This window comes from Drosophila kikkawai, chromosome 2R, assembly GCF_030179895.1.
Source record: "Drosophila kikkawai strain 14028-0561.14 chromosome 2R, DkikHiC1v2, whole genome shotgun sequence".
Classification (NCBI taxonomy): Eukaryota; Metazoa; Arthropoda; class Insecta; order Diptera; family Drosophilidae; genus Drosophila; species Drosophila kikkawai.
In genome coordinates this window covers 24,516,057-24,540,629 of record NC_091729.1, presented here as the reverse complement: position 1 = coordinate 24,540,629, position 24,573 = coordinate 24,516,057, and the positions used below count along the sequence as shown (strand labels likewise).

Sequence of the window (24,573 nt, the reverse complement as noted above, 5' to 3'; positions counted from 1 at the left end):
AACCAAATAAATATTTGAGACCACCGGAATTAAAACTGTGAAAAGTGTGGCAGCATCTTAGGTGCATGAATTTGCTTAATTCTACCATTTTTTGCCTTTTTCTGGCTTAGAAAAAGGGCAATTGTAAATATAATAGGCAGTACTTTACGTTGTTTGCTTATTACCAACAACACAAGTTAGCTGCTTGAGCATTGAGAAACGATGAGAAAACGAAACATCCGATAGCAGAAATTTGCCGAAAACCGGAGCAGCTAAAAACGAAAACGGTTCGTTTTCGCCCAAAACGAAATCGAAAAAATTTTACGATTACCGGAGCAGGCCTGATTGTTATTTTCGTGACAAATCAAAGTTAAAGCAATAAATAGAATTTAATTCGAATTAAGGGTTCTCGAATTTAGATGTAACGCTTGAACAAGTTCCAGATTCCCTTCTGGGCCAAAGGCAGGGACCTGCCCAGATCCTCCTCGGGAGCACGCTCTGTGGTGGGTTCACCGGTGTTGATCGGAACTTCAGTGGTCACAGCAGGAGCTTCAGTGGTCGCGGGAGCAAGAGTGGTCACAACGGGAGTGGTTCCTGGAGCAGCGGTGGTAACAACGGGAGTGGTTCCTGGAGCCGCAGTCGAAGGAGCAGTTGTGGGAGCAGTCGTGGGAGCAGTTGTGGGAGCAGTTGTGGGAGCAGTCGTGGGAGCAGTTGTGGGAGCAGTTGTGGGAGCAGTAGTGGGAGCAGTCGTGGGAGCAGTTGTGGGAGCAGTAGTGGGAGCAGTCGTGGGAGCAGTTGTGGGAGCAGTTGTGGGAGCAGTAGTGGGAGCAGTAGTGGGAGCAGTAGTGGGAGCAGTAGTGGGAGCAGTAGTGGGAGCAGTTGTGGGAGCAGTAGTGGGAGCAGTAGTGGGAGCAGTAGTGGGAGCAGTAGTGGGAGCAGTAGTGGGAGCAGTAGTGGGAGCAGTCGTGGGAGCAGTAGTGGGAGCAGTAGTGGGAGCAGTCGTGGGAGCAGTTGTGGGAGCAGTAGTGGGAGCAGTAGTGGGAGCAGTAGTGGGAGCAGTTGTGGGAGCAGTTGTGGGAGCAGTAGTGGGAGCAGTTGTGGGAGCATCCGTGGGAGCCGCGCCTCCGTTCAGGCAAACAACGAGGCTCTCATCACAGCTGTCCATATTCTGGGCATAGGTGAAGCGAGCCTCATCAATGCACGTGGTCTGGGCAGTCTGAATGACGGTGTACTGTGCACTGATGTAATTGTAATCCAGATTGGAGTCACTGTTCAGGGTGAACATGGTCTTGTAGCTGTCGGAGGACTAGAAAAAAATTAAAAATAAATTTTAGTTTTTATATTTTAATTGGAGATGTCTTATAAATAATAAGAGTACTTGAAGTATACCGTACATAAGTCTAAAGATATATATATAATACTCTGATATCTTTTTTAGCCTCTAGAACCTCACAGTTCACATTATTCAGATTCAGTTAGTTTTAATGAGTCTATTATACATATTCACTACACTCACCGCATCGCGGTAGCACTCGAAAAAGTCCAGACCGTCGCGCAGGTTATCGCAAGCCGTGAGGCTGGTGCACATGTTGTTGGTGCGACCGATGAGATCCTCGCGCTCCGAAGCGCTCTCCTGGGTGAGCTTGTCGCGTGCCTCATCGGCGGTGTTCAGGCAACCCGTGTACTCCTTGTTGTAGTCCTTGATCACCTCGGTCTGCTGGTTGAGGTAGTTGTCGAAGCAGTTGTTGACGGAGGCATCGGCCCGGGTCTCGGGAGCGGCCATCATCTGGCGCATGGCGAACTGCTGGCGGGTCAGCATGGTGACCAGGTCAGAGGGATGCTTTGGCATCAAAGCGAATCCACTGGTGGCCAGCAGCAGGCACAGGGCAACGGCGAACTTCATAATGTTATTTATAAATACTCCGGACTTGGCTAACCGACGGATCTCGAGTGCGAACTGATGGCCACTGGTCTTGGGCGCATATTTTTATAGCTACCCCGAAAATGACTTCAATGACAGACCATTAATTCAGGCTGATTAAAAGCTAATTAAGTTGCTATCTTGCTACCAAAATCGGCGCCGAGATTCGCGATTCGATCTGATTTCGCTTTTTAATAAGTTTTCTTGTGACTAAACCTCTGGAAATAGCCCGGTTATCTGGCATTGGTAATATGGCCAATATAAAGTAGTTCCATGGCTGCTTATCTGCTGTCCATTTTTAATTGGTTCGTTCCTTGGCCAGGGTTGATGGGTTGGTCAAGCGGCAATTAACACTGTACTTAGCAGTTTCAACGAGGACTATCGTGGTTGATAAGGCGCACTTCGCACTTGGTGGGGGTATCTTTAGTGGCTTGTGAATCACTGGGTACTTTTTAAAGTTTATTTTTTAATTGGTAAAAAAGTGTAAGCTATAAATTAGCTAAAACTGGGTTTTTTTCAACTAATCTTTGGGCATTGTTGCCAATAAATTTTAAGTTAGGAATCCCCTCAAAGTCGGACCTAAGATCTATCTTCTTAAAAATAAGAATTATATGTTGTTCTTTTTTTTTATAAATAATTTATATATATATATTTATTTTTTATTGTTGCTTCGTTTATATGTTTAAATAATAGACTCTAGGCTCGTTGAGTTTTGAACCAAGTCTGCAGATTCTTCAGAATATCCTGAAGGTTCTTGTTGCTGTTTCCGGTATAAATCTGCTTCAAGTCCTCCTCGGGAGCGTCGGGAGCAGCGGAGCTGGAGGACTCTGGTTCGGCGGTGGAGGATTCAGGAGCAGCAGAGGAGGATTCTGGTTCAGCGGATGAAGAATCCTCAGGAGCAGCAGAGCTTGAAGACTCTGGCTCAGCGGATGATGAATCCTCAGGAGCAGCGGTGCTTGAAGACTCTGGCTCAGCGGATGAAGAATCTTCAGGAGCAGCGGAGCTTGAAGACTCTGGCTCAGCGGATGAAGAATCCTCAGGAGCAGCGGAGCTTGAAGACTCCGGCTCAGCGGATGAAGAATCAGTGGAGGATTCAGGAGCAGCGGTGCTTGAAGACTCCGGCTCAACACTCGAGGAATCAGTGGAAGATTCAGGAGCAGCAGAGCTGGAAGACTCTGGCTCGGCAGATGAAGAATCAGTGGAAGAAGACTCTGGCTCAGCGGTGCTAGAAGATTCAGGCTCAGAGGATGAGGAGTCAGTCGAGGACTCCGGATCCAGAGATGAGGAGGTTTCGGGAGCAGCCGTTGAGCTAGTCTCCGTGGGAATGGGAGCACCGGAGAAGCACAGACTTAGCGATTCGTAGATGTCGGCGGTGTCCTCGGCATAGGTTCTCTGGGTCTTGTTGGTGCAAATGTACTCGTTCACCTGGATGATATGCACCTGCTCCTTGACGTAGGCCAGCAGCTCAGAGGCATTGGCCGAGATGGTGAACATGGACTTGGCATTGCTGGAGCCCTGAAAAATTCAAAGAGAAATGGTTATAAATAGAAATTAACTAACAAAATAGTTGCTATCTGCGGCATATCAGCGTGATGTTTGAAAAATATTAAATTATATATTTTTAGCTTATCAAAATCGTACAAGTGGGTTATGGTTTTTAAAGATTTCTTAGAAAAATGACTGCTAATCTTGAGCATAAAAGCAGGATAAGAAAAGCATGAAATTATTAAAGTTAAGCTATTAGTTTGTACACAAAGTTAGCCATAATATTACATTAATTTTAACTCAATTTTCCAATAGTTTTTAAATTAATATTAAATAACCAATGAACGTAAAAACCCTATCCAAACTTACCGCTTCGGAGTAGCACTCGAAGTACTCATCGGCGGCGGTCAGCTGGCTGCAGGTCTCAAGAGCCGCGCAGGAGTCCGTGGCCGACTGGTCGATCAGGGTGCGGTTCTCCTTAGTGTCATCGTTGATGGCCGCTACCTGCAGAGTGGCCTCGTCCAGGCAGGCCTTGAAGTCGTTGTTGTACTTCTCCACAGCACTGTTCAGCAGCGGGGTATAGTAGCTGAGGCACTCCAGGGAGTGGGTGCCATCATTGGCCAAGTCGCGGGACTGCATCAAGAACTGCATAAAGTTCGTCTCTGGGTGAGTGAGCACCAGCGAAGGAGCCGGCACGGCCAGGATTTGGCTCAGACCGAGGGCCAAAAGGACCACGCACAGTTTGGACTGCATTTTTCCAAAGGATCACTTATATAATTATTATTTAATTAACTTGAGGAAATCAGCGTTGTAGTTCCGCCGACTATTGGTTCGCTTTTGGCGGATCCACCTGCCAGCTGCAGTATTTATAGGCACTCGGGTTGGAGTGGTCCATAAAAGCGTGTTCCTACCTAAAGTTTTCCAGTAAAAAACGGCATGTTATTGCCGCGAATGTTATTACCTCGCGTATTTGGCCTATCAAGCGAGCTATCTCGAATAGTCGGGGCGTTGTAGTTATCATTCTTATCGGTTTTATAACGCCACTTAATGGAAACCCGCCCCAGCGAATCGGATTTGCGCAAAAGCAGCTCAAGGGTTCTCCTCCAGAGCCTCACCTGTCACAGTTTTGTACACTTCATCAATGTCAACACTTCCCAGAATCGCACAAAGTATACGCACTCCCAAATCCAAAAATGAATAACTTTCTCTGGGAGAAGTTATCCCATAGGAAAACACGCAAATGTCCAGATAGTGCTGGTATTATGGCACTGGACTTTATAATCTAATCAACTTGGAGTACTTCGTTCTGGGGAAGACACACGTGTGAAGTCTATATGTCTGCTTACCAGTTCGATTCCTAGGAAATACTCAAGTCCCGAACCGATTCTATCGTCATGACGAGCTGTTATTGGTCAGAAAATAAATGTTGATAAGAAAACAAAAACATTTTGGCATTGTAAGAATTTAATAACAAGTTTATTGGTCTAAAAATAATTCACACGATTCCTTAGAAAAAAGTAAGTCTTAAAGGGTTAACTATACCCCTTTTCCATTTATTTATCAAGGTTAAATTCCTCACTTTTCCTAAGGATTTCCCGGGGTCTTATCTAATAAATTACAAGTCAATATTTGTGCATAGATTGAGTATTTTGTATGACTAATATTCCTAATATTCTATAGACCATGTCCACTTGAGCTTTATCAGAGAGTCACTTTTCGGTCATTTACAGGCAACATAATAATTACATTTAAAGCCAAAAAAAGAGACTCCAACACGATGACTCACTTTGGGCCAAAAACTCATACAAATCGGCCAGATAGTTGGCCATGTTTATAGCGCCTATAGGCCGCCTGCCTCTGCATAATTATCAGGGCTCAGTGGAGGACAAGGACAACTTCTAATTTGCATATCTTAATTGCGTGTTCTTTGTGCGTGTGAGAAGGCATAGGGATGCAGAGATGCAGGAACACTGGAATGCAGGATTGCATATATACCCTTGCCAAGTTATTGGCTCCTCCTACGAATGAAATCTCTTACCGGCAGCGAGGCTTCTAATTTGTTTTAATTGCAGTGACAACAAGGCCGCCGGCAGGAAGCTGCACAAACAATACCCAGCACCTGCAATTAAATTTGAATAAAACGCAATGCCTTTCCCATGTTTATTTAAACTGCAGCAACTCCTCTATGGAGCTTAAAGTGCGCTCTCCGGCTCCTGTTTGTCCTGTTTGTGCTCCTCGGGGCGAAAAGTTTCCCCAAGCTGATTTACATGTTTGCCCTCTCTATATCCGCATCCTGCTGCCCCCTTTCGTGTCCTGCGGATCTTTGATAAACTTGGACGACGACGACGACGACGACTGATGGCAAATGCAAAAAGTTTTATTTGCATCGCATCAGGTTGGTTTTCCTGCTCAGCTTACCACCGAGATCGGGTCCAGGGACCCTTAATTAAGTAAGTTGCAATGGGTTTTAGTTTCTCGTTTGAGTTTCCAGATTGACTTCATCACTGAATGCCATCTGTTGGTGCCAAACAGCCTTCGCCTTCTTCCAATTACCTTGACAAGTCACTGGGAAAAGTACCTGCCTTGGGTTTTTGCCGAAAGAAAAGTCAGGTAATTGGTGGGAAATTTTAAAAGGTAATAGTTATACTATAGATTCTATAGACACTATGACTAACTGCCTTGTTTTTGATAAGATTGGCAGTACTAAGTAATAGATTTAGTAATCAATCATTCTGAGTTATGTGATTCACACGATAAGAATAATATTCTAGGCCTTTAAAAGTAATTTTTCGTGCTTTAGTTAATATCTAAAATTATACAGAAATTATTTCTCTTTATTGCAGTTTATTACATTTAAAATATCTCTCGTTTTCCTTAGAGGAGGTGCTTGAGAATGTTATCCAGCTTGTTCATCCACTGCTTCTTCTCCTCAGCGCTGCTTCCGCCATGGTTGAAAGGCGAAACGGTCGAGGGCGGATAGGTCTGAGTTATCCAAGGGGAAGAAGACTGTTCAGGGGTAGTCGTAGGTTGCTCCCCCCTGGTAGTTTCGGTAGTTTCGGTGGGAGCGGGGGTAGTGGTGGGTCTAGGAGTGGTGGGGGGCTCGACGGTGGTAGGCACACTGGTAATTGGTTGACTCGTAGTTGTAGTGGGCTCTGGAACAGGAGTTTTGCCAGCCAGGCAGTCCTGGAAGTCAACGTAAGACTGAGCGGAGCGGGTCTCGTAGTTGCGGGCCGAGTTATTGGCGCAGAGCTGACGGGTGAAGTCCAGGTTGTTGATCTCCTGGTTCAGGGTTCCGGCGGTGATAGAGGCATTTGTGGCCACGTTCTTCACCTCGTTGGAGTTGTCATTGCCCTGAAACGGAATTTTATAGATTAAATATCCAGTTTTTAAATCAAATAAATTCCCATTACCTGAGTAGAGTAGCAGTTGAGCGAGTCCAGACTGTTGCTCCTCTGGTCGCAGTCAATCAGAGCCTTGCAGGAGGCGTACGTGGTGTTGCTCAACTCCCAGACATTGCTGTTGTACCTCTCCAGGACTCCGTTCTTGCCGGCGCCAAACTCGTCATCGCACTGCTTATACTCCGCCTCGTAGGCAGTGTAATCATCATCGAAGACGACCTGATAGTGATTGAAGCAGGCGGTGGCCAGGGCGGGATTGTTGCGCTGCAACTCGTTGGTGGCACTCATGATCTGGAACATCTTCGAGGGTCCCGAGACCAGGCTGGGGTTTGCGCTGCTAGAGCCAATGGCCACGGCGGCCAGCAGGATGGCGATGAAATGGGTATGCATGTTGCTTGCTCGACGGTTCGTTCGTAACTTGGCCTAAACCGGCGTCCGGCTAAGGCTTTTATGGCCACCAAAAATTATCAAGAGCTGCCGTTGATCGCCGAGGCTTTTCTGATATCGCTGCGTTGTTGATAAGGAGTCTATCAGCCTTGCAATCACCCTACGCACACCGGACTTGGGGTACTTGGGTTTCCTTGGGCAATGCGTAAACATCCGGTAATTGAAATCTGAAAATGTAAAATCGTTATCGCACATATCTGATATTGGGAGGTCATTCCCTTGCCACCCTCACCGAACGATTGCCAATAAATTGTTTATATTCGTAATTGGTAATGCCAAAATTCTCCTGATAACTATCTTAGGCCACTCCCCTGCCTGTCTAGCTTGCATAACCTCGATTTTGATTATTAAAAAAAGCGGATGACACACCCTCTTTTGATGTTTGCAAATAATGCGCAAAAAAGGGGAAACCTTGCGCAAAATTTCCGTTTTAATTTTTATATCACAGATTCGATCGCTTTCCAGGAATTGGGTTAATGTCAATATTATTTTTAAAGCAAGATAATTGTTTGACAAAAGGGTAATTTAACTTTTGAATTGGTGAGTAAGGGAGATACTAGAAAAGAATCCAAGATAAAGCATTCGCCTCCTTAACCAACTTTGAAAATATCTAAATAAAATATTTAAAGTCTTACAAAGTTTGCTATAGTTTCTCACATTTATTAGGTTTATAAAAACTGATATAGTATAGAATTAAGCATTAGAAACCGGCACTGCAGACTCTCCGGAAAGACAGCTCTGGAACTCCTCGTAGGAAGCATCGTAGCTGATGTCATAGTTGCGAGAAGTGGTATTGGTGCACAGATCCCGGGTATATTCCAGCTGAGAGATCTCTTGGGACAAGGAACCAGCACTAATAGTGGCATTGGAGGCAATGTTAGCCACCTCCTCGGAGTTGTCAGTGCCCTGGAAAGCAAAGTAAGCTTTAAATAAATCCCAAAACTCCAAATAATAATGTTTACCTGAGTGCTGTAGCAATTCAGCGAGTCCAGACTGTTGTCCTTCGTGTTGCACTTGATCAAGGCCTGGCAGGAGTCATAAGTGGAGTTGCCCAGACTCCAAACAATGCCATCATACCGTTCCAGGACTCCGTTCTTTCCCGCGCTAAACTGGTTGATGCACTCGTTGTAGGCGGCACGGTAAACCTCGTACTCCTTGTTAAAGATCCCCTCATAGTAGGCAAAGCAAGGGGCAGTCAGGCCAGGATTAATCTGCTGCATCTCTCCAGCGACACTCAGTAGCTGGAACACCTTCGAGGGTCCTTCAAAGAGCCTGGGACTCGTGGCAGAGTAGCTGAAAGCCAAGGCGGCCAGCAGGATGGCAATGGTAAGAGAATGCATTGAATTCTTTTTTCAAACTTTGTCTAAATTAAATTTGCAACCGGGCAAGGCTTTTATAGACCCAAAACTATGTGGGCTTTTTATAAATTCCACAATATTTACTTATAATATCTTGCCAATGATGGATCGAATAGATATATTTAAAGATATACACGTGTTTAATGCAAAAATCCTATGATAACTAACTTGGCACAAGACTCCCCCGCAGTCTGGCCAAAAAAAAAGCACCTCGTGTGAGGGTGACTAACCCAACATTCCGCCAGTTGGACGTCTAGAAAAATGTATATATGGAAAAAGGGAGAGCCCCGAAACAATAAAGCAACGGAAATGGTTGAAACTAAGTTACTGGGTTGGCTGATTAAAAAAAGATTGGCAGTTATAAGTTGATTAGATAATAATCGGAACTCAAAGAAACATTGCATGTACTTCCCATTAGCATTACTTTTTTTAAAGAAAGTTAAAACCCAATTTTGTCAGTTATAAATCTACGGTTATCTGCTTCCTATTTGGTTTTTTTTTTTTAATTATGTTTTTAGAGAGGATTTCCCCGTACAAAATGTCATTTATTATTATGCCTTGCCACCCAAGTTAGTTCCGATTAGATCTTTCTTTAGTTTCTGATAAGCAAGTTATCAAATTATGCCGGCCAATCTTTATTTAGTCAGCCAACCTATTAACTCAATTTGAGCATAGCAAGAATAATGATTCATAATGAATATATTTTAACAATTCTTAATATTTAATATGTTTAATATGCATAAAAAGTATGAATAAACATGAGTAAATTCTATTCAAATTAGATAACCCTGCGTATTAAACGTAATTAAATGTTGTTATCAGCACCCTTCACAGGGCTAAGGAGATGTTTAATTAGGGGTTGCATTACTATCAACACTTCATGACGTATAATTGCTGTTTTGATAAGCAAGTTACCTTAACTTATTTTCATCCGAAAAGTAGTTCAACCAACCATTCAGACGAGATAAGACCGGACTTTAGGTAATGTCCAGAAGAGGTTAGTAAATAAATAGGCAACAAATTGGTATTACAGTTGATGCCGTCATTTTAAAATACATTTTTCAGAAAAATTTATAAGTAGACTTTAGAAAAGAAAAGCCTAATAATATTGCTTTTATTAAAACCAGGTTATCTACTTCCTGACCAATTTTATGTCTATATGATTGTCGAAAGCCTGTTAAGTCGTAAATTAATTCTGAGAAGTCAGATATCGAATTATGACAAAGAATATTTATAAAACAATTTAAACAAAATTGTATAATAAACTGTTAGACAATAAAAGCTTTTATCAATAAACAAAATATTATTTTACATATTTACATTTTCTAAGTCCAATTTAATGCTTAAATTTTAAATGTTTGCCATAGCTTTAATATTGAAATAGGACCATTATGATAATAGAAGTTTTTTAACTATGTTTTAATATCTTTACATATTTTAATATAATTTTCCCAATAATTTTACGATATAATATTTGTTCTATAATTATTAAAATTAATTTTAAGATCACCCTCATACATTTAATGTAAGCAATTTTTTCCAGTGTGCCAAGTAAGGAAGTTATATTAATTATTTTTCTTATCACCGGCGAGATATAAGAGAAGTCTTACCTTTTGGATTATTTATGGCGTTTCAACAATGCTTTAGATGGCCTATATAAACTTGGCCAATTTCTCGCTTTTGACCAAGTTACGAACGAACCATCGAGCAAGCAACATGCAAGCCCAATACATCGCCATCCTCCTGGCCGCCATGGCCATCGGCTCCTCCTCCGCGAATCCCACCCTGGTCTCGGGACCCTCGAAGATGTTCGAGATCATGAGTGCCACCAGCGAGATGCAGCGCAACAATCCTGCCCTGGCCTCCGCCTGCTTCGGTTACTACCAGGGCGTCTTCGACGACGACTATGCGGCCTATCAGGTGGAGTACAACCAGTGCTCCAGCAAGTTCGATTCGGGCAAGAGCGGTACCCTGGAGCGCTACGAATCCTATGTCTGGTCACTGAGCAACACTACATATGATTCCTGCAAGTTCCTGCTCGAATGCGACCAGAATAGCAACAGTCTGGACTCCCTCAACTGCTACTCCGCTCAGGTAATTTGGCTAATTAAATAGTCAATTTAGTTTTTAATTTTTAACATTAATTTAATTTTCAGGGCACCAATCACTCCACGGTGGCCACTAACATCTCCCACGAGGCCTCGGTCTACATCGGTGCTTTGATGCAGGAAATCTCCCTCTACGAGTTCGCCCGCGATGCCTGCTTCACCGAATGCGGTCACACCTACGAGACTCGCTCTGCCAAGTCCTATGTGGAGTTCCAGGACTGCCTGGCTGGCAAATCTGCTGTGCCGGAGGAACCTGTTGCTCAGGCTGCAATCCAGCTAACAGCCGAAGTGGAGAGCAGCCAGAAGCAGGGTTATGCCAAGAAGCTGGAAAACCTCTTCAAGCATCATCCTTAAAAAACTAGGGTTTCATGAATAATGTTCAGTTATTGTACATTTTCATATATTTTTTTCTTATTGAAACATGTAAATAAAACTTGAATATATACAAAAAAATTTAAGCTGAATTTTTTAAGATTATTCTTTAGTTAACAGGAAAGAAAACTATACCCTTGTATATCCTTGAAATTGAATTAAAAGGCTGTATTAAGCATAATATAAAATTAAAATATTACAAATAATTATTAAGTTGGGTTAGTTATTAATAAGTTTTAATAGCCAATCGAACTTTGAACAATCACTATCTTTTTAGACCTCTTTAAGCCCTTGTAAACCCTTCAGTAAACGCATTCCTTAAATCGATAATTTATATATTTTTATCTGATTATTTTTTTGGATTAATCAAAGTTTAAAAATGCCATAACTAAGTCAAAAAAGCTTTAGTTTTAATTTGGAAAGCATATCTTTGTTAGATTTTTCTAAGTTAACAAATCTGCATACTGCATTTTATATTTCAAGAAATCAAAATTTTAATCAATTTTTCACAATTTTAACAATGTAACCCCTTATAAAATTTTCAAAAAATCACTAAAAAATTAATTTCCCTCAAACACGTCTCAAAAGACTCGCCTGCTAATGCTGATCAAGAATATATATGCTTTATAGGTTCGGAAATGAATCCTTGACTGCCTTACAAGCTTTTAACTAAAATTATAATATTAAAATTCTTTAAAAATATACATAAAGCAAGTTTCTTAACCTTTTTAACTCAATGTCTCTGATAATTTCCCAGAATAAAGTAATAACCCAACTCGATCAGCTTTATCTGCTGAACGGCTTAACAAAGCTAGCAGAAAGATATTTCGGCTCTCAAGTTGAGTCACCCCCGAGATAACCTTTCAATTATCCGAAATTGTTTAAGGAGTACGCCATGGTATTTCGGGGCGTATGTTTAATTTTGTTTACCTGCCATTGCAGGTCTGCAATTCCTCAGCTGTCGCTGCCTCTGAGCTGCATACTAAGCAGGACTTTGGCGGCCAACGTTTCTGCAACTGCAAAAGGATGCACTGAAAATATACAAGAGATACTGTTGGAAATATTTTTAATTTAAGGCTTTCAATTTCGGTATAGCCTTTGGAGGCTTTTTGTATAATTTTAAAATATTTTCTTGGCTTTCCCTGAAATAAAAACCCTAAAATAAAAATCGTATAAATTTTATTGCAATATTTTGTTCAGTGTGTTCATGGCCTGGCCGGGCTCCAAGGTTTATTTCCACTCAAAGCTGTCAGGACGAAATGAAGTCGAGGAGCTTCGTCTGAGCTCCGTCCGCGTGGCGCTGAGCAGCAGCCGCTGATGGATTGTCAGTCGGGGGAAAGTGGTGTTAAATGGCGCAAAAATAAGTGTAATTGTTTTGTAAATGGCCCCGTAGTAAAACAATTTTCAATGCCACTCCGCCGCGTCGGCTGTCAGTCACTCTCTTTCTCGCCTGGCAACTCACTTTTCGCCACCCTGCTGCACTTGACTCGGCTTGAGTCAAGAAAAATCACCTGGTACAAGTTTAATATAATTTACGACTCCCACTTCTTGGGGCACTGTCAAACGAAGGCATTCCTGTGGAGTGATAGCACATGGCTAAGTGACTAATTAGCTCATAATGGTGGCCTATAAACAAATAAAAATTGGCCAGGAAACTTGATAACATAAGTGGAGGCAATCGAGTCCAATTGGAGTGGCTAAGAAATCAGAGAAGGAAATGCTATATAAAATCTTAAATGAGGAAAGTGCCTATTATTGGGATATGAGTAGGAATAGGAAAGGGAAATTATATTTAAGAGGAAGTAGAGATAACATTAGCTGATTAAACGGAGATTTTAAGATATCATTTTCAAGCATTGCTAAGGGAACTGGAGTATTTTCTGTAGGGTAGATTTATTAGTAATTAAAATCCGGAAGTTAGCATATAATATAATATGTATATGTTTATAAATTTATAAGTAAAATCACCCTTCTTCTTAACCCTTATAATATCTTAGCCTTTCCCTAAACATTATTTAAGATTCCAACCAAGATTCTCCTATATTTAATTTGCAAAAAATCAACCAAGCAAACTGACGACATCAATTTCACACCCCTCTTATCGCTAATCCACAAATATGTCATCAAATGCCGATAACAAGCTTCTCCTTTGGCCCAACTGAAAGTTGATAACCAATTTTTCGATTGCAATTATTGTCTGATAATTAAAAACCAAACAAGTTCCGTCCAAAAAAAAGGGGTGTAGGTGACCTTTAATATTTGCACTGAGCTAAGGGCAAAGAGAAGCTAATGAACAATTCCGGGTAATACATTATTCGATTAATTTTACAAGCTCTTGCCGCACATATATAGCATATAACGTATACGCCCCGATGTCTCTTCCCATTATTACTGCTATTATTATTATTATAAACTAGGAACACTGCAATAACAGAGCTGGATTTTACGATTCGCCATAACAAGAAGCGAGGCAATTAAAGGAGACGCCAGCTATACTCTCTCCCTATATATATACATATATATGGGGAGATATAAATATCCCGCCACACACACAGGCAGAGCAGCCATAAAATCCTGGGCACTGGACACGCTGTAACTTTATGAGGAGCGCGTGAAATTCAATTAAAACGCATGTTCGATATTAGTTACAATGGGGCGAGAGATAGAGGAGTGTGGCTGAGAGTCATAAACGGACTTATTGAATAAAATTGAAGGGCAGCCGACATTGCTATATAGATATATGTATATATATATCAAAATAGACATTGGGTAGCAATGGCAGTGGCAATCATTCGCCCAAAAGCCCCGATAAGCGTCCGTGTAAGTGTCGGAGCAGGGAATAGTTTTGTGTGATTTATGCTCCGCCGAGGCATGTGCACCGCTTCGCATTCCGGTGGGCGTTTGATTGCCCCTGGATGCCGCTTCCACTGTGGCTGGGAATGCGTGGATGTGCGTCACTCACCATAAAGATTATACGCTGATTAGGGGGGCAGGCGGTATCGGTGGTGTAATCCAAATATCTGACGGACTGCAGCGGGAAATTAATTAAAGCAAAGCTTTACGGGTGGCAAAATGGGAATATTGTCCTGAAACAATGATGGTTCTTTTGAGTTTTATTGAGGATTCCAAGTTTTTGAATAATAAGATAGGGATATTTACATTAGAAATTTAATTTAAATAACTGATTTCTGGGATTAGCCATGGAAACCTCTATTGAAAAGCTAGAAAAACCTTTGAAAATGGACTCATTTTGAAATATTACTCATACGCCCGGATGCACAATCCAATATTTCTCAAATAAAACCACATACTTTTACTTTAGTTCCAATTTAATTTAAAAAATTTCAGCTCTCTCCTTATAATTCTCTTTTTAACAGTTACAAACCCTCCATAAAATCACTCCAATTAAAATATTTCCAAGCGCTTTCTGTTTTCAACAGCTGGAAATTACGTATACGTAGGGTTGTCCGCCGAAATAATACTTTTTAATTGCTTCACCAAAAGCAAAACAAAACAGAAAAATCTACAAAAAAAACATCTCAACTATAACCCCGTTGTATATTTCATAGAAAACAAAGCAAAAGTTTATGGCAAAACCGAGATCTGCATAAATAAATAGAAACGAGACGAAAACCACAAGGCATGACCGCAGAAAAATATAAGCATACACACACACAAAAGCTGAAGCAGAAGTTGTTGCCACAACTATTTGATAAACTTTAAGATGTCAAAGTCGCCGGAAAAGCGGGAAGGTGGAGGGACGAAGGGAAGGCCTGATGGACTAAGTAAATGTCCGAAAATGAAATGAGTGAGCAGCGACAGAGAGTCGAAAAGCCACAAGGAGCAGGAGCAGTAGCGGAACCAGAACCAGGACTAGAACATTAAAAAGAAGTCAACAATGGAGCGTAGCTCTGAGGGCTCTACCACTCGGCGAAGCGCATAAAAAACGAAAGAACTCAGTCCAGACTGTGCAATATCAGCCGGCAGTCTGAGTGGAAAAAAACTGCAAACCAAACAAATGTAAAGTTTATTAGATCGTAAGTGGAGGGCAGGAGCCAGGAGAGGACCGGCGGAGCAGCGAGGCGGGGCCAGAGCCAATAATGGCAACGACAACGTCACATTGGCATCTGCAGAATGCAATAAAAGCGTTTAACCCAAAAGCAAACGCTTGGCAAATATGTGAACCAGCTATGAGAAATGTTCACTGCTCCCCAAGAGAAATGAAAATGAGGAAAGCCAGCAGAGAGAGATGAACTTCATCAGGGGAATGCTCTCGTAAAATTTAAGCTTTAGAAATCTGAGAGAAACACTCTCAAACAACTAAACCCTTTTGATATCTAATATATAAGTTAAATTTAATTGGTTTGATAAGTTTAATAATATTTTGATTATATATTCACTTACTACAAATTTTAAAATATATTTATATATATATATTTAAACATTTATTTTATAGTTTCATTTATTTTCAGTGAATTAAAATCATCCAGAATTGGCAAGCAAAAATACTAAACCATTGAAAGAGCATCAAAATAGCAGGAAGCATAGCAACTAACAAAGAAAGATCATAAAAATGATTTAGCAAACATGAAATACCCGGTAGCCAAGGTGAAAATGCAGGGAAAAAGTTCTGTGAAAATTGGAAAACTACAATGAAAGACTGTCAATTGAATTTGCTTTGGCTTTGTGTTTCTGACAAGAGAGAAAACCGGAACAGAAACGAAATTTTTCGATTGCATTAATTGAGAGAACTTCCATTTCATATCAGTTGCCATTTGCTAATGTTCTGGAAAATATTTGAATTTTTGCTCGAATCACAAACAAAACAACACAAACAAATAGCCAGGCCTCTAATCAGGAAAATATTTTTGAGACTTAAAGCCAGTAGTCATGAATATGCCAATAATGACTCGATTCCGATGTGTGATCTCGTCTACTGCGTCAGCGTTTGTTGTGCCCGCTTTTTGTTGTAGCTTGTTCCGATATGTCAGGGAGTTAGTTCCATGTTATGGCCATAAATCAAGCCGAAAATTCAAATGTTATCGGCTCGCCGGGATATTCCGCTGCAGTGTGGGAGAAGTCGACTCCTCCCGACTCGCTCCCTCGCTCTCTGTGTCGGCTGGGCGAGTGGCGATAAGCAGGCTGCCACTGCTCAGTTAGCTGCCACCGCTGCACACTATTTTATATATACATAAATATATGGGCTGTATATATTCTCTGTATATAATGCCGCCGATGACGATGGCCACGGTGACGTTCAGCTTTATCCTTCTTACGCGGAAGCTAACAGTGGGCGGTACACCAATAGGAATATTAAAAAAGGTTTAATAAAGTGAATAAAATATATATATTTATAAAAACTGCGAATAAATAAATATTATCCTTTTATAAGTATAAGTCTATGCATTCTTTTAATTTTTTATTTATTAATTTACAGATTTTTTATTTTTCCTTGAAATTTTTTTAATTTCTATTATGATATAATAGTCCGATTCATACTATTCTGATTTATATATTTTACTTAACGTGCTATACAAATAAAACTGCAGAGAAATATGCCAAGAAACTTACAATTAAAAACCGAACGGACAAATTGACGGACAGGCGGACAAGGCAAGATCATCTGTGCTATTGACACAAAACTTAAAATACCCTCTGAAATAATATAAATAAATGTTCTTTATGCTAAATACATAACAAAATCTGTTAAACTTAAAACCCTTTTAAAAAATGCATAACAAAGTAGCAGGAATGCCTCACCTAACGCTCCTATTTTTCCACCCTCCACTGTATTTACAAGCCCTGTGATAGTGGAGTAATTAGTTTGAGCGTTCCGCTGGCTTTTCCGCTCCCAATGACAATCGCTCTTTCGTTTCTGGCCATTTACCGACTGCCAACAGGTGGGCATATCTAACAATAGCATCGTCCGGCGATGGCGCTTAGCCAGTTACCAGTTACCAGTTACCACTTCTGACTTCTGGGCCAGATTATAAATGGCCAAGCATCTGACGGGTGGTGGCTCATTCGCACCAACGGCTGCAGCGGCAAAAGCTCGAAATAGAAACGTGTCGCGATCACCCTAAACGGTGGGGTTTTATTGGAGTTTTTGCAAAAATTTGTTTCAGTGTCGAGTGCATGGCAAACCGTCTTTCGTCCTTAAAGGAATATGTCAAAAAGGATCTCCGAAAAGGAAAACATTTTTGTAACAAAATAGGCTTTATATCGCAATCAGGGAAACTAATTCAGACTTGAATCCTTCTCACATCCGTTATGTGTTCCAAGGCTCTGGTGAGTACATCTGCATATATTCTTTAAAAGTGGATAAAAAGGGAAAGGAAAAAGGATACAGGATACAAGAAATATTCCAGTAAATCCGAGAATATTAAGAGGTTGAAGAGTTTAAACTGTTTCCTGAAATTTTGTGCAGATTTTTGGTCTAATTTGAACCGCAATTTAAGGTTCTCCTTTCTGAGGGATGCGTGTGCAGCTCATGTATCCTACATACTGTGCATCCTCTGCATCCTGTGCCCAGCTGCATCCGTTTAAGCGGAGCAAAAAGCGCCAGGACGATGAAACTTACATGAGCTCTCGACTCCCACGCTCTCCCTTTCTCCCTGGGATCTCTGGCAATATGCAAACAGTAATTGAATTAATGCCATGAGCCAAAAATGTTGACCGAAGACACAACACACACACAGCTGGGCACACACACACACCACACACACTCTCCTCGTTGCAACAGAAATGGTTTGAAAATTGGAAATTAACAAAAAGCGAGCGCAAAAAGCGACGGCACAAATTTAGCTGAAAATCCAACAAAAAACACACACAGGATAAAGGATACAGGACACAGATGTGTGTGTGTGTGTGTGCACTTTGCATGTTCACTGACAGCCGTTGGTTGCTGTTGCTGTTGTTCCCGGGCAGCATGCGAATTAGTGTTGCCACTCGACACTTTGTCCTGGCCCCAAAAATCTGAGCCAAAAAAGGATGTGAGGCGTCGCCCCACTGACAGCTGGCCATCAGCGCCGAGCAAAGGCGTCGGCGGCGGCAACAAAAACCGGCTTGCACTTTTCTTTCGAGTGCAACACGCCGTCCCCTTGCTTTTCTTGCTGAGTTTTCCCCCGCCCGCTTTTCCATCCCTCGTTACCCTATCACTTTCCCCCATTTTTGAATGCTTAACGTGTCACTTGCCTGCCTCAGAGTGTCGGCATGCAACTCGGCCAGCTGCAAAAATATGCAAATTAGACATCAGAAATGCTTTAATGAAAATTCCGCCTGCGGCATAAGAGCATGAAAAAAAAAATGAAACAAGTGAGATCCGAACATGGAATACCGGGCTTTTAGTGGGTAAAAAGCATTGCATATTTTTTTGCGGCTCAAAAGAAAAAGAAAGAGGAGGACTGGTCTTATTACAATAATAAAGGATATACGGTTTTTTAATTTTTAAAAATCTGTCAAATAAGAAAATAGAATAGGCTTATAATACCAGAAAAATATCTTTGAAACTTGTACCTTTATTCAGTGCTTAAAAAGCATTGCCTACTTTGTGGCGGTTGAAAAAAATAAACTAAAATCTCTTCTTTGAGAAGAACTTTTCTCCGAATGAATTGAAATTTTTAATGTTTCTTATTTAAGATAAATATGTATATAAAAAATCCCTTCTATGAATCTAACATACCCTTATGCACCCCCATAATGTACCGGGTATTATAACACTACCCACAAAAAGTGTGAGAACACTTTCCCCCCCATCAACTAATGTACATTTCTTGCTTCGGCACTTTGAAGAACTTTATGCTGGCCATGGCAAAAATGATTTCGCATTTTATGGTGGTGGCCGGATGCTGATTAAACTGGGCCATAAATCCTGCCTTCTATTGACAGCTTTCCATGACGTATGGCCGCCCTCGGGCAAAGTGCCATGCTCAACGTAATTATCACCACCAAAAAAAAAAACAAACTGACAGCGATGTGGAACTATCATCAAGGGATTTCTAGCGATAACCGATAAACAATAAACTTTGTTTTCAATTAACAATTCGCTTGGTTAACCGGGCTAACTGCTGTGGCAATTGTTATTACTTTGCCTCAGCAAATGAAATAAATTTTGCAATTAAAAGTTGCACTCCTTCGAAAACATTTGTCAGCGCAAATAAGCGTAAATTAAGTTTATTTTGCATCCACTTTTTTACTGATTTTTTTTTGCTCCTATTCTCGTTTGCATTCCCTCTGCCAGCAGCTTCTATTCCCAGTTGTGTGTTTTGTTATTGTGGCCACGTTTCCTACTTCCCGATGGTTGTCATTGTTGTCCTTGTTATGTCTATACCCTTGAAAGGGACATTATAAGTTTTAGTAGAAACTTTGAGGGAGTACAAAAATTTATAACAGGAGAAAGCACTTTTAATTTGAATGGAACATAGTGTTTTTTATTTGACAGATTATTGATGGGTGAACTTTATTTTAATAATATTTTAAAGTTTTCTATAAAGTTTTTGATTTTAAGATATAGCAGTTAAAGTGTTTTAAATTAAGGATATATAAAAGTACACTTGTCATGTCATATATGCATTCAAGGAATTTTCAAAGTGGATTCAACCCTTCCTCATCAGTAACCTTTGCTGATTCTGGTACCTGAAAATCTTTAATTAAGTCTGTGAAGTGTGCCTAGGACTTGTTATAGAACCTTGTTTAAATAAGAAACTTTTTAAATGGCACAAGATTTTTATAATTATTTATCCAATACATTCCTAAAGGGTATTAATATATTCGATGCTTTTACCCCTTATTTTTCTCTCTATTTTATTTACTAAACGAGTAGCAGTAGAAGGCAAGTGCTGCTTCCGCTGGAACTGGCTCTGAAACTAAATCAGAAGCGGAAAAGCCAACAGTGACTGTAGTAGCTGCGACTGCAACTGAAACAGAAACTCAAACGGCATCCAAAGCTGTGAGTGCGACTCACAGTCGCATTTCATGTTGTTTTAATTACTTTCTGATTTATTTAACATGGCAATGGCAATGGGTATGGAGAACTATATAGCCCCTAGCCGCATTGTTGACTGTAATTAGTTGCATTGTCACCTGAGTGCAGCCAAAGTGGCCCAAATAGAAAGGACAAAAACATGTCACCAAAACCCTAACGGGCCGAAGCGCATTTTGGCCAACAAAACATGAGCGGGCATAAAATGTGTTCAAACAGCCAAATTATATTTACATTATTTAAGTGCTGTGACAAGAGTTTCCACTAAAATTTCGGGGCTACAAAACAAAAACAGCAACAACAACGATATAGCTTTCACGCGAAATTAAATAAGCCGGCTCTTTGGCTCATTTTGGCTGGCCGAAAAATGTTGTTTGTCGTTTCAGGTAATTTTAGAGCATTATGACCCGAAATTAGAGCTGCATTTTCATTGTTTATTATTTCAGCCGTGCTTGCTGCCATAATAATTTGCAGTTGACCCCCCCTGTCATACCCCCCTGGCTTTGGCCAAAGTCCTTTTCAGAGCACGGGCTTAACTAGTCGTAGCACACACACACACACACACAACTGGCTCTATATCGGATATATATAGCACAAATTGCCCGATTAGCATTCGCCGCATGTTTCCTCCTCCTCCTCCTCCTCCTGTCTAAAGCAAAAAAACATGTCAGTTAAATAAATAAGTCCGGGGAAAAGTGCATTCATTCTCAGTGGTCATGTTTTTGGCAGCAGACTGCAGAGCATAGAGCACAGAGCATAGTCCTGCCATTCAATAAGCCATAAGCTCCTGCCAAGTAGCCAACCTTTAAATGAATGTTCGTGTTTCGGCTTGTAATTTTCGTGTTTTTGGATTTAGGAAAAACATTTGCGGCCAGAGAATTGGGGAATCAAACATTTATGTTTTACTAATTAAGAGTTCAAGCTTGGCTTGTCAGGGATGTAGTTTCTTGGGAAATCCTTGCTAATTGATTGTTAAATTCTATGTCAATTTGCGGACTCAATAACTATTTTTGTTGGCTTACTTACTTCACTTATATTGTGTAGCAGGGATTAGGGATTACTTAGGACAATATTTAGTCACTTTCAGTTGACATTCTCTTTAAATTCGGAAGTAATTTTGAAACAAGCTTGAGTATTGATCTTGTAGAGGTTTTATTTGTCTTGAAGTTAAACTTAATTTTTTTAAGGTATTATGACACTACATTGTAGCTTACATTCGTTGTCATAACCCCATTATTACATAACCGACAAATTTGTTTAAATGGAAAAGGAAACCTTTAAGATTTAGTGCTTACCAGAAACAATTGTACATTTATTAGCATTGTACATTTAACCATTTGTGCAATCAACTCTGGCTCTTCCTGTGCTGCCTACAAAATCCCTTCCTTCCCTTGCCAAGCGGAAACATGTGGCTAGCAAATGAGTTGACCTGATGAAATGAACCACGCACAAACCTCAAATTGCAGCTCAGTAATTTGCCCCAGCACAATTAATAACAATTGCTGTGCATAATATAATTAAAATTGTTTCAATTCCAAAGGATATTCGGGGGTAATCAACTCAATCTCCCTCTCCCTGGCCTGGGTGCCTAGTTAATTTACACCGCAAATAGTTTCTGCCGTTGCTATGACAATAATGCTAATTAAATGCAACTAAAGTTGAACGAACCGCCCTGCCCCTGCTCACGAGTAAACTAAGCTATGTGCTGGGTGCTGGTGAAATAATAATAGCGAAACCTCAATTTTTGCTGCTACTACTCGTATATATTGTGGCACCTTCCACACAAAAGTTAACCGAAAAAATTTCATTTTGCATGCGTGTGCTCAAAAATTAATTGGAATGCAAATGCAGTTGCCAGAGTTGCACTTTAATTGCATACTTTCTGGGGGGGGGGGGGGGGCAGGACGAAGGACCCCATAATTAAGGCTGGGCTGGACTCGTTTCTATCGTGACTACAATTACACAAACTAATGCCATTTAATTAAGTTCACACGTGCCACAATTAAATCTTCAACGCTAATTGATGAACGTGTGTAAGTGTGTGTGTGTGTGAAGGACATTGGGCTCTGGACACAGGATTCATGCAATTTTTCCTTTTTTTTTTAAACCAAACCAAACCATCTCACGTAGTCAGCAAACGACAAACAAATAAACGAAAGAGTAGTAAAGGTGTAGGACGAATCGTGTTGGGAAATCATAAATAGTTTCTCCCCCTGTCCAGAGGATGTATCCTTTCCGAATTAGGCTAAGCTTAGGATTTGGTCAGTGATGGGCAAGGTACAGGGTACAGTTTTGGGTTAAAAAGAGTGCCAGGATTTGTAAAAGTAAAATATTCCAAGGTTCCTGAGGAGCAAATATGTTTATTAAGCTCTTTAAAATTGTAAAGATATTAAATCTTGAGTTTTTAATATTCATTTAACAGCACCTAGATAAGCTCTATCCCCTCTTAAAAGTACCCAACTTTCCATCAAGGTACTGCCAACATATTTGGAATTTCCCTGAACTTGACCAAAACACATCCGCATCCCGAATATTTGGCACGTTCGCTCCTCGAAGGAGGCGTGCCAACTTGAGTTACTGTTCTAAAAAGGGCGGGGCGGATTCGAAAATTATTTAGCAAATTAACAGGCTGACAAGTCAACTGTGTTGTGTATGCATTCGTGAAAGAAGTGGGGGCTGACTATGTGACCGGATTGCCAACGGACAGGAAACTTATGGATGGCCGGCACGCAACTGCTTACCTTGGCCAAGAAAATCGAGTCAGAGTTAGAGGGATGGCCATTAAAGTAATGCTGCTGCCTGGGTATTTTGTATTTGTTACTTTTGGTATATTGTTTTGGTTTTTAGTCTGGCTTTTGTCTGCTTGACCACCTGGAAGCCAGTGCTTGTTGCAGTGGCCAAAAAGCCAAATATTTTTGTTACGTCTGCAGAGACCGCAGGACAAACACATGCAGCAGCGTTTATTATGTGTATATGTCGGCTTAATGTCCTGTTAAAGCCAGCTTAGACCGGGATAAAGCCACAGTTTTACAAGGACAAGCGGGAAGGAGGTGGAAGGAGTGTGCTTGTGTGTGTGTCCTTGTTTGCTTGCAGTTGAAGTTCGTAATGAAGTTGCTTGTTAATAAAAATTGAAATTAAAGCGAAATTGTATGAATTTATCTGCAGAATCAACATGAGCAGAATAATGAGATTTTTAAGCACTGAGAGAAAAGAGGGGAATATTAAATGAACCTTTAAAAAAATTCATATTAAATGGAAGAATATATTCTTAATGTTTTCAAGCTTAAAAAGATTATTACCTCTATATTTTTTTCTTAAAATATTAACTATAATTTTTCTTCCTGCAACCAAGTTAATTAAAGCCGCCAATCTGCTTTCCCTGCAAAGGCCATGCCACGCCTACTTCACACCCAATCCTGGCCAGTGCCTCAAGTATTGCACTTGGCATAATTTGTGCAGCCGCCAGAAGCTCGTATATCAGACAGCAGGCGACGGTCTGGACCCTCCGCCACCGCCGCCGTCGCCGCTCCTTCTGAATTCGACAACTCAGCGAACTGAAAAGCGGAAAAAAGAGAGGAAAAGCGTTGGTAGTCATCCCGAGGCGGGAATTCGCCAACGAGGTCAACGACAGACCCGGCCGGAGAGCAAACTTCAAGAGCGACTGTGTGTTTGGGTGTGTGACTGTGTGTGTGATGGCCAACACTTGGCGGACAATAAAACAATTAAACGCAAAGTCAACATGGCAAGCCAAAAAAGTTCGCTCCACTCGACCGGCCACGCCCCCTCTGCCTCCGCTTGTGACTGTGCCTGTGACTGTGCCTGTGTGCCGCCCCCGATGAATTGAAATGGGAATCGAAAAGCCGGGAATGCAGATGGGCCCAAATGCCAGTTGCCAGTTGCCAGTAGCCGGTTGCCGGTTGCCAGTGCCATTGGAATGCAGCGAACGCACCACATGCGGCTTCAGCTATTGCCTGGCTGCCGCTGCATTTGCCACGGGGCGTATACTTAATCAAAACCACCGCTACAATGGAGCACTTGCCGCATTTTGCTGGCGACTTTAATTGGAATTTATGGTCAGACGTAATGTGTGACTATATGGATCTGCTGCTACGTCTCCCTGGAACTTTTAAGTTCTCCGGGAATATGGAGCTGGAGGAGCTGGTGAAGCTGGCAGCAGGTTACATCATTTGTGAGGCTTGAATACATCTCACGCCTTGAGTGACGTTATCCTTGGAAAGTTCGTACACGCGTGTGGCAGAAGAAGGAAATATTCTCCGGTTTCTGTGCGAAGGGGGAAAGAGGAGAGAGGAAGAAACTCTGTATAATTACTCAGAATATATGGGGATCTTTAAAGCGAGGAAAATATAATGGGAAGATATGTAGATAGCTTTCGGCAAGAACTTCATTTGTATTTCCATAACCATATCCTCTTGAAATTAAATAAAATTCTCTCTAAAAAACCCAATTTCTCTAGCTTCTAAACCCGGCTTTACCCCAATGTAATTAAGCTTATCCTTAAAAGGAT

The 24,573-nt window shown here is 41.1% G+C and overlaps 6 protein-coding genes across 6 annotated transcripts in view; 2 read left to right on the top strand and 4 right to left on the bottom strand.

Moving 5' to 3' along the window:
* Positions 1 to 174: 174 nt before the first annotated feature.
* On the bottom strand, positions 175 to 1,922 carry Muc55B (Mucin 55B). The gene is made up of 2 exons (XM_070284240.1): positions 1,496 to 1,922; positions 175 to 1,285 (listed from the first exon to the last, which is right to left on the bottom strand). Exons 1-2 carry the CDS (start codon positions 1,880 to 1,882, stop codon positions 395 to 397), a joined length of 1,278 nt encoding a protein of 425 aa, XP_070140341.1. The 5' UTR covers positions 1,883 to 1,922; the 3' UTR covers positions 175 to 394.
* Positions 1,923 to 2,539: 617 nt separating this feature from the next.
* Positions 2,540 to 4,232, bottom strand: LOC108073030 (uncharacterized). Its single transcript, XM_017164490.3, has 2 exons — positions 3,755 to 4,232; positions 2,540 to 3,415 (listed from the first exon to the last, which is right to left on the bottom strand). Exons 1-2 carry the CDS (start codon positions 4,136 to 4,138, stop codon positions 2,597 to 2,599), a joined length of 1,203 nt encoding a protein of 400 aa, XP_017019979.1. The 5' UTR covers positions 4,139 to 4,232; the 3' UTR covers positions 2,540 to 2,596.
* A 1,961-nt stretch (positions 4,233 to 6,193) lies between these two features.
* Positions 6,194 to 7,216, bottom strand: LOC108072888 (uncharacterized). The gene is made up of 2 exons (XM_017164210.3): positions 6,796 to 7,216; positions 6,194 to 6,736 (listed from the first exon to the last, which is right to left on the bottom strand). The coding sequence occupies exons 1-2, from the start codon at positions 7,171 to 7,173 to the stop codon at positions 6,260 to 6,262; spliced, it is 855 nt and encodes a 284-aa protein (XP_017019699.1). The 5' UTR covers positions 7,174 to 7,216; the 3' UTR covers positions 6,194 to 6,259.
* A 653-nt stretch (positions 7,217 to 7,869) lies between these two features.
* Positions 7,870 to 8,614, bottom strand: LOC108072902 (uncharacterized). Its single transcript, XM_017164225.3, has 2 exons — positions 8,193 to 8,614; positions 7,870 to 8,136 (listed from the first exon to the last, which is right to left on the bottom strand). The coding sequence occupies exons 1-2, from the start codon at positions 8,568 to 8,570 to the stop codon at positions 7,924 to 7,926; spliced, it is 591 nt and encodes a 196-aa protein (XP_017019714.1). The 5' UTR covers positions 8,571 to 8,614; the 3' UTR covers positions 7,870 to 7,923.
* Positions 8,615 to 10,265: 1,651 nt separating this feature from the next.
* On the top strand, positions 10,266 to 11,149 carry LOC108072890 (uncharacterized). The gene is made up of 2 exons (XM_017164213.3): positions 10,266 to 10,682; positions 10,745 to 11,149. The coding sequence occupies exons 1-2, from the start codon at positions 10,305 to 10,307 to the stop codon at positions 11,048 to 11,050; spliced, it is 684 nt and encodes a 227-aa protein (XP_017019702.1). The 5' UTR covers positions 10,266 to 10,304; the 3' UTR covers positions 11,051 to 11,149.
* A 5,834-nt stretch (positions 11,150 to 16,983) lies between these two features.
* The window catches only part of LOC108072999 (uncharacterized), a 28,469-nt gene continuing 20,879 nt past the window's right edge, over positions 16,984 to 24,573 (top strand). Inside the window, exon 1 of the mRNA XM_017164450.3 lies at positions 16,984 to 17,356. Coding sequence (XP_017019939.1) covers positions 17,339 to 17,356 — 18 coding nt within the window. The 5' untranslated portion in view covers positions 16,984 to 17,338. The remainder of the gene's footprint in view (positions 17,357 to 24,573) is intronic.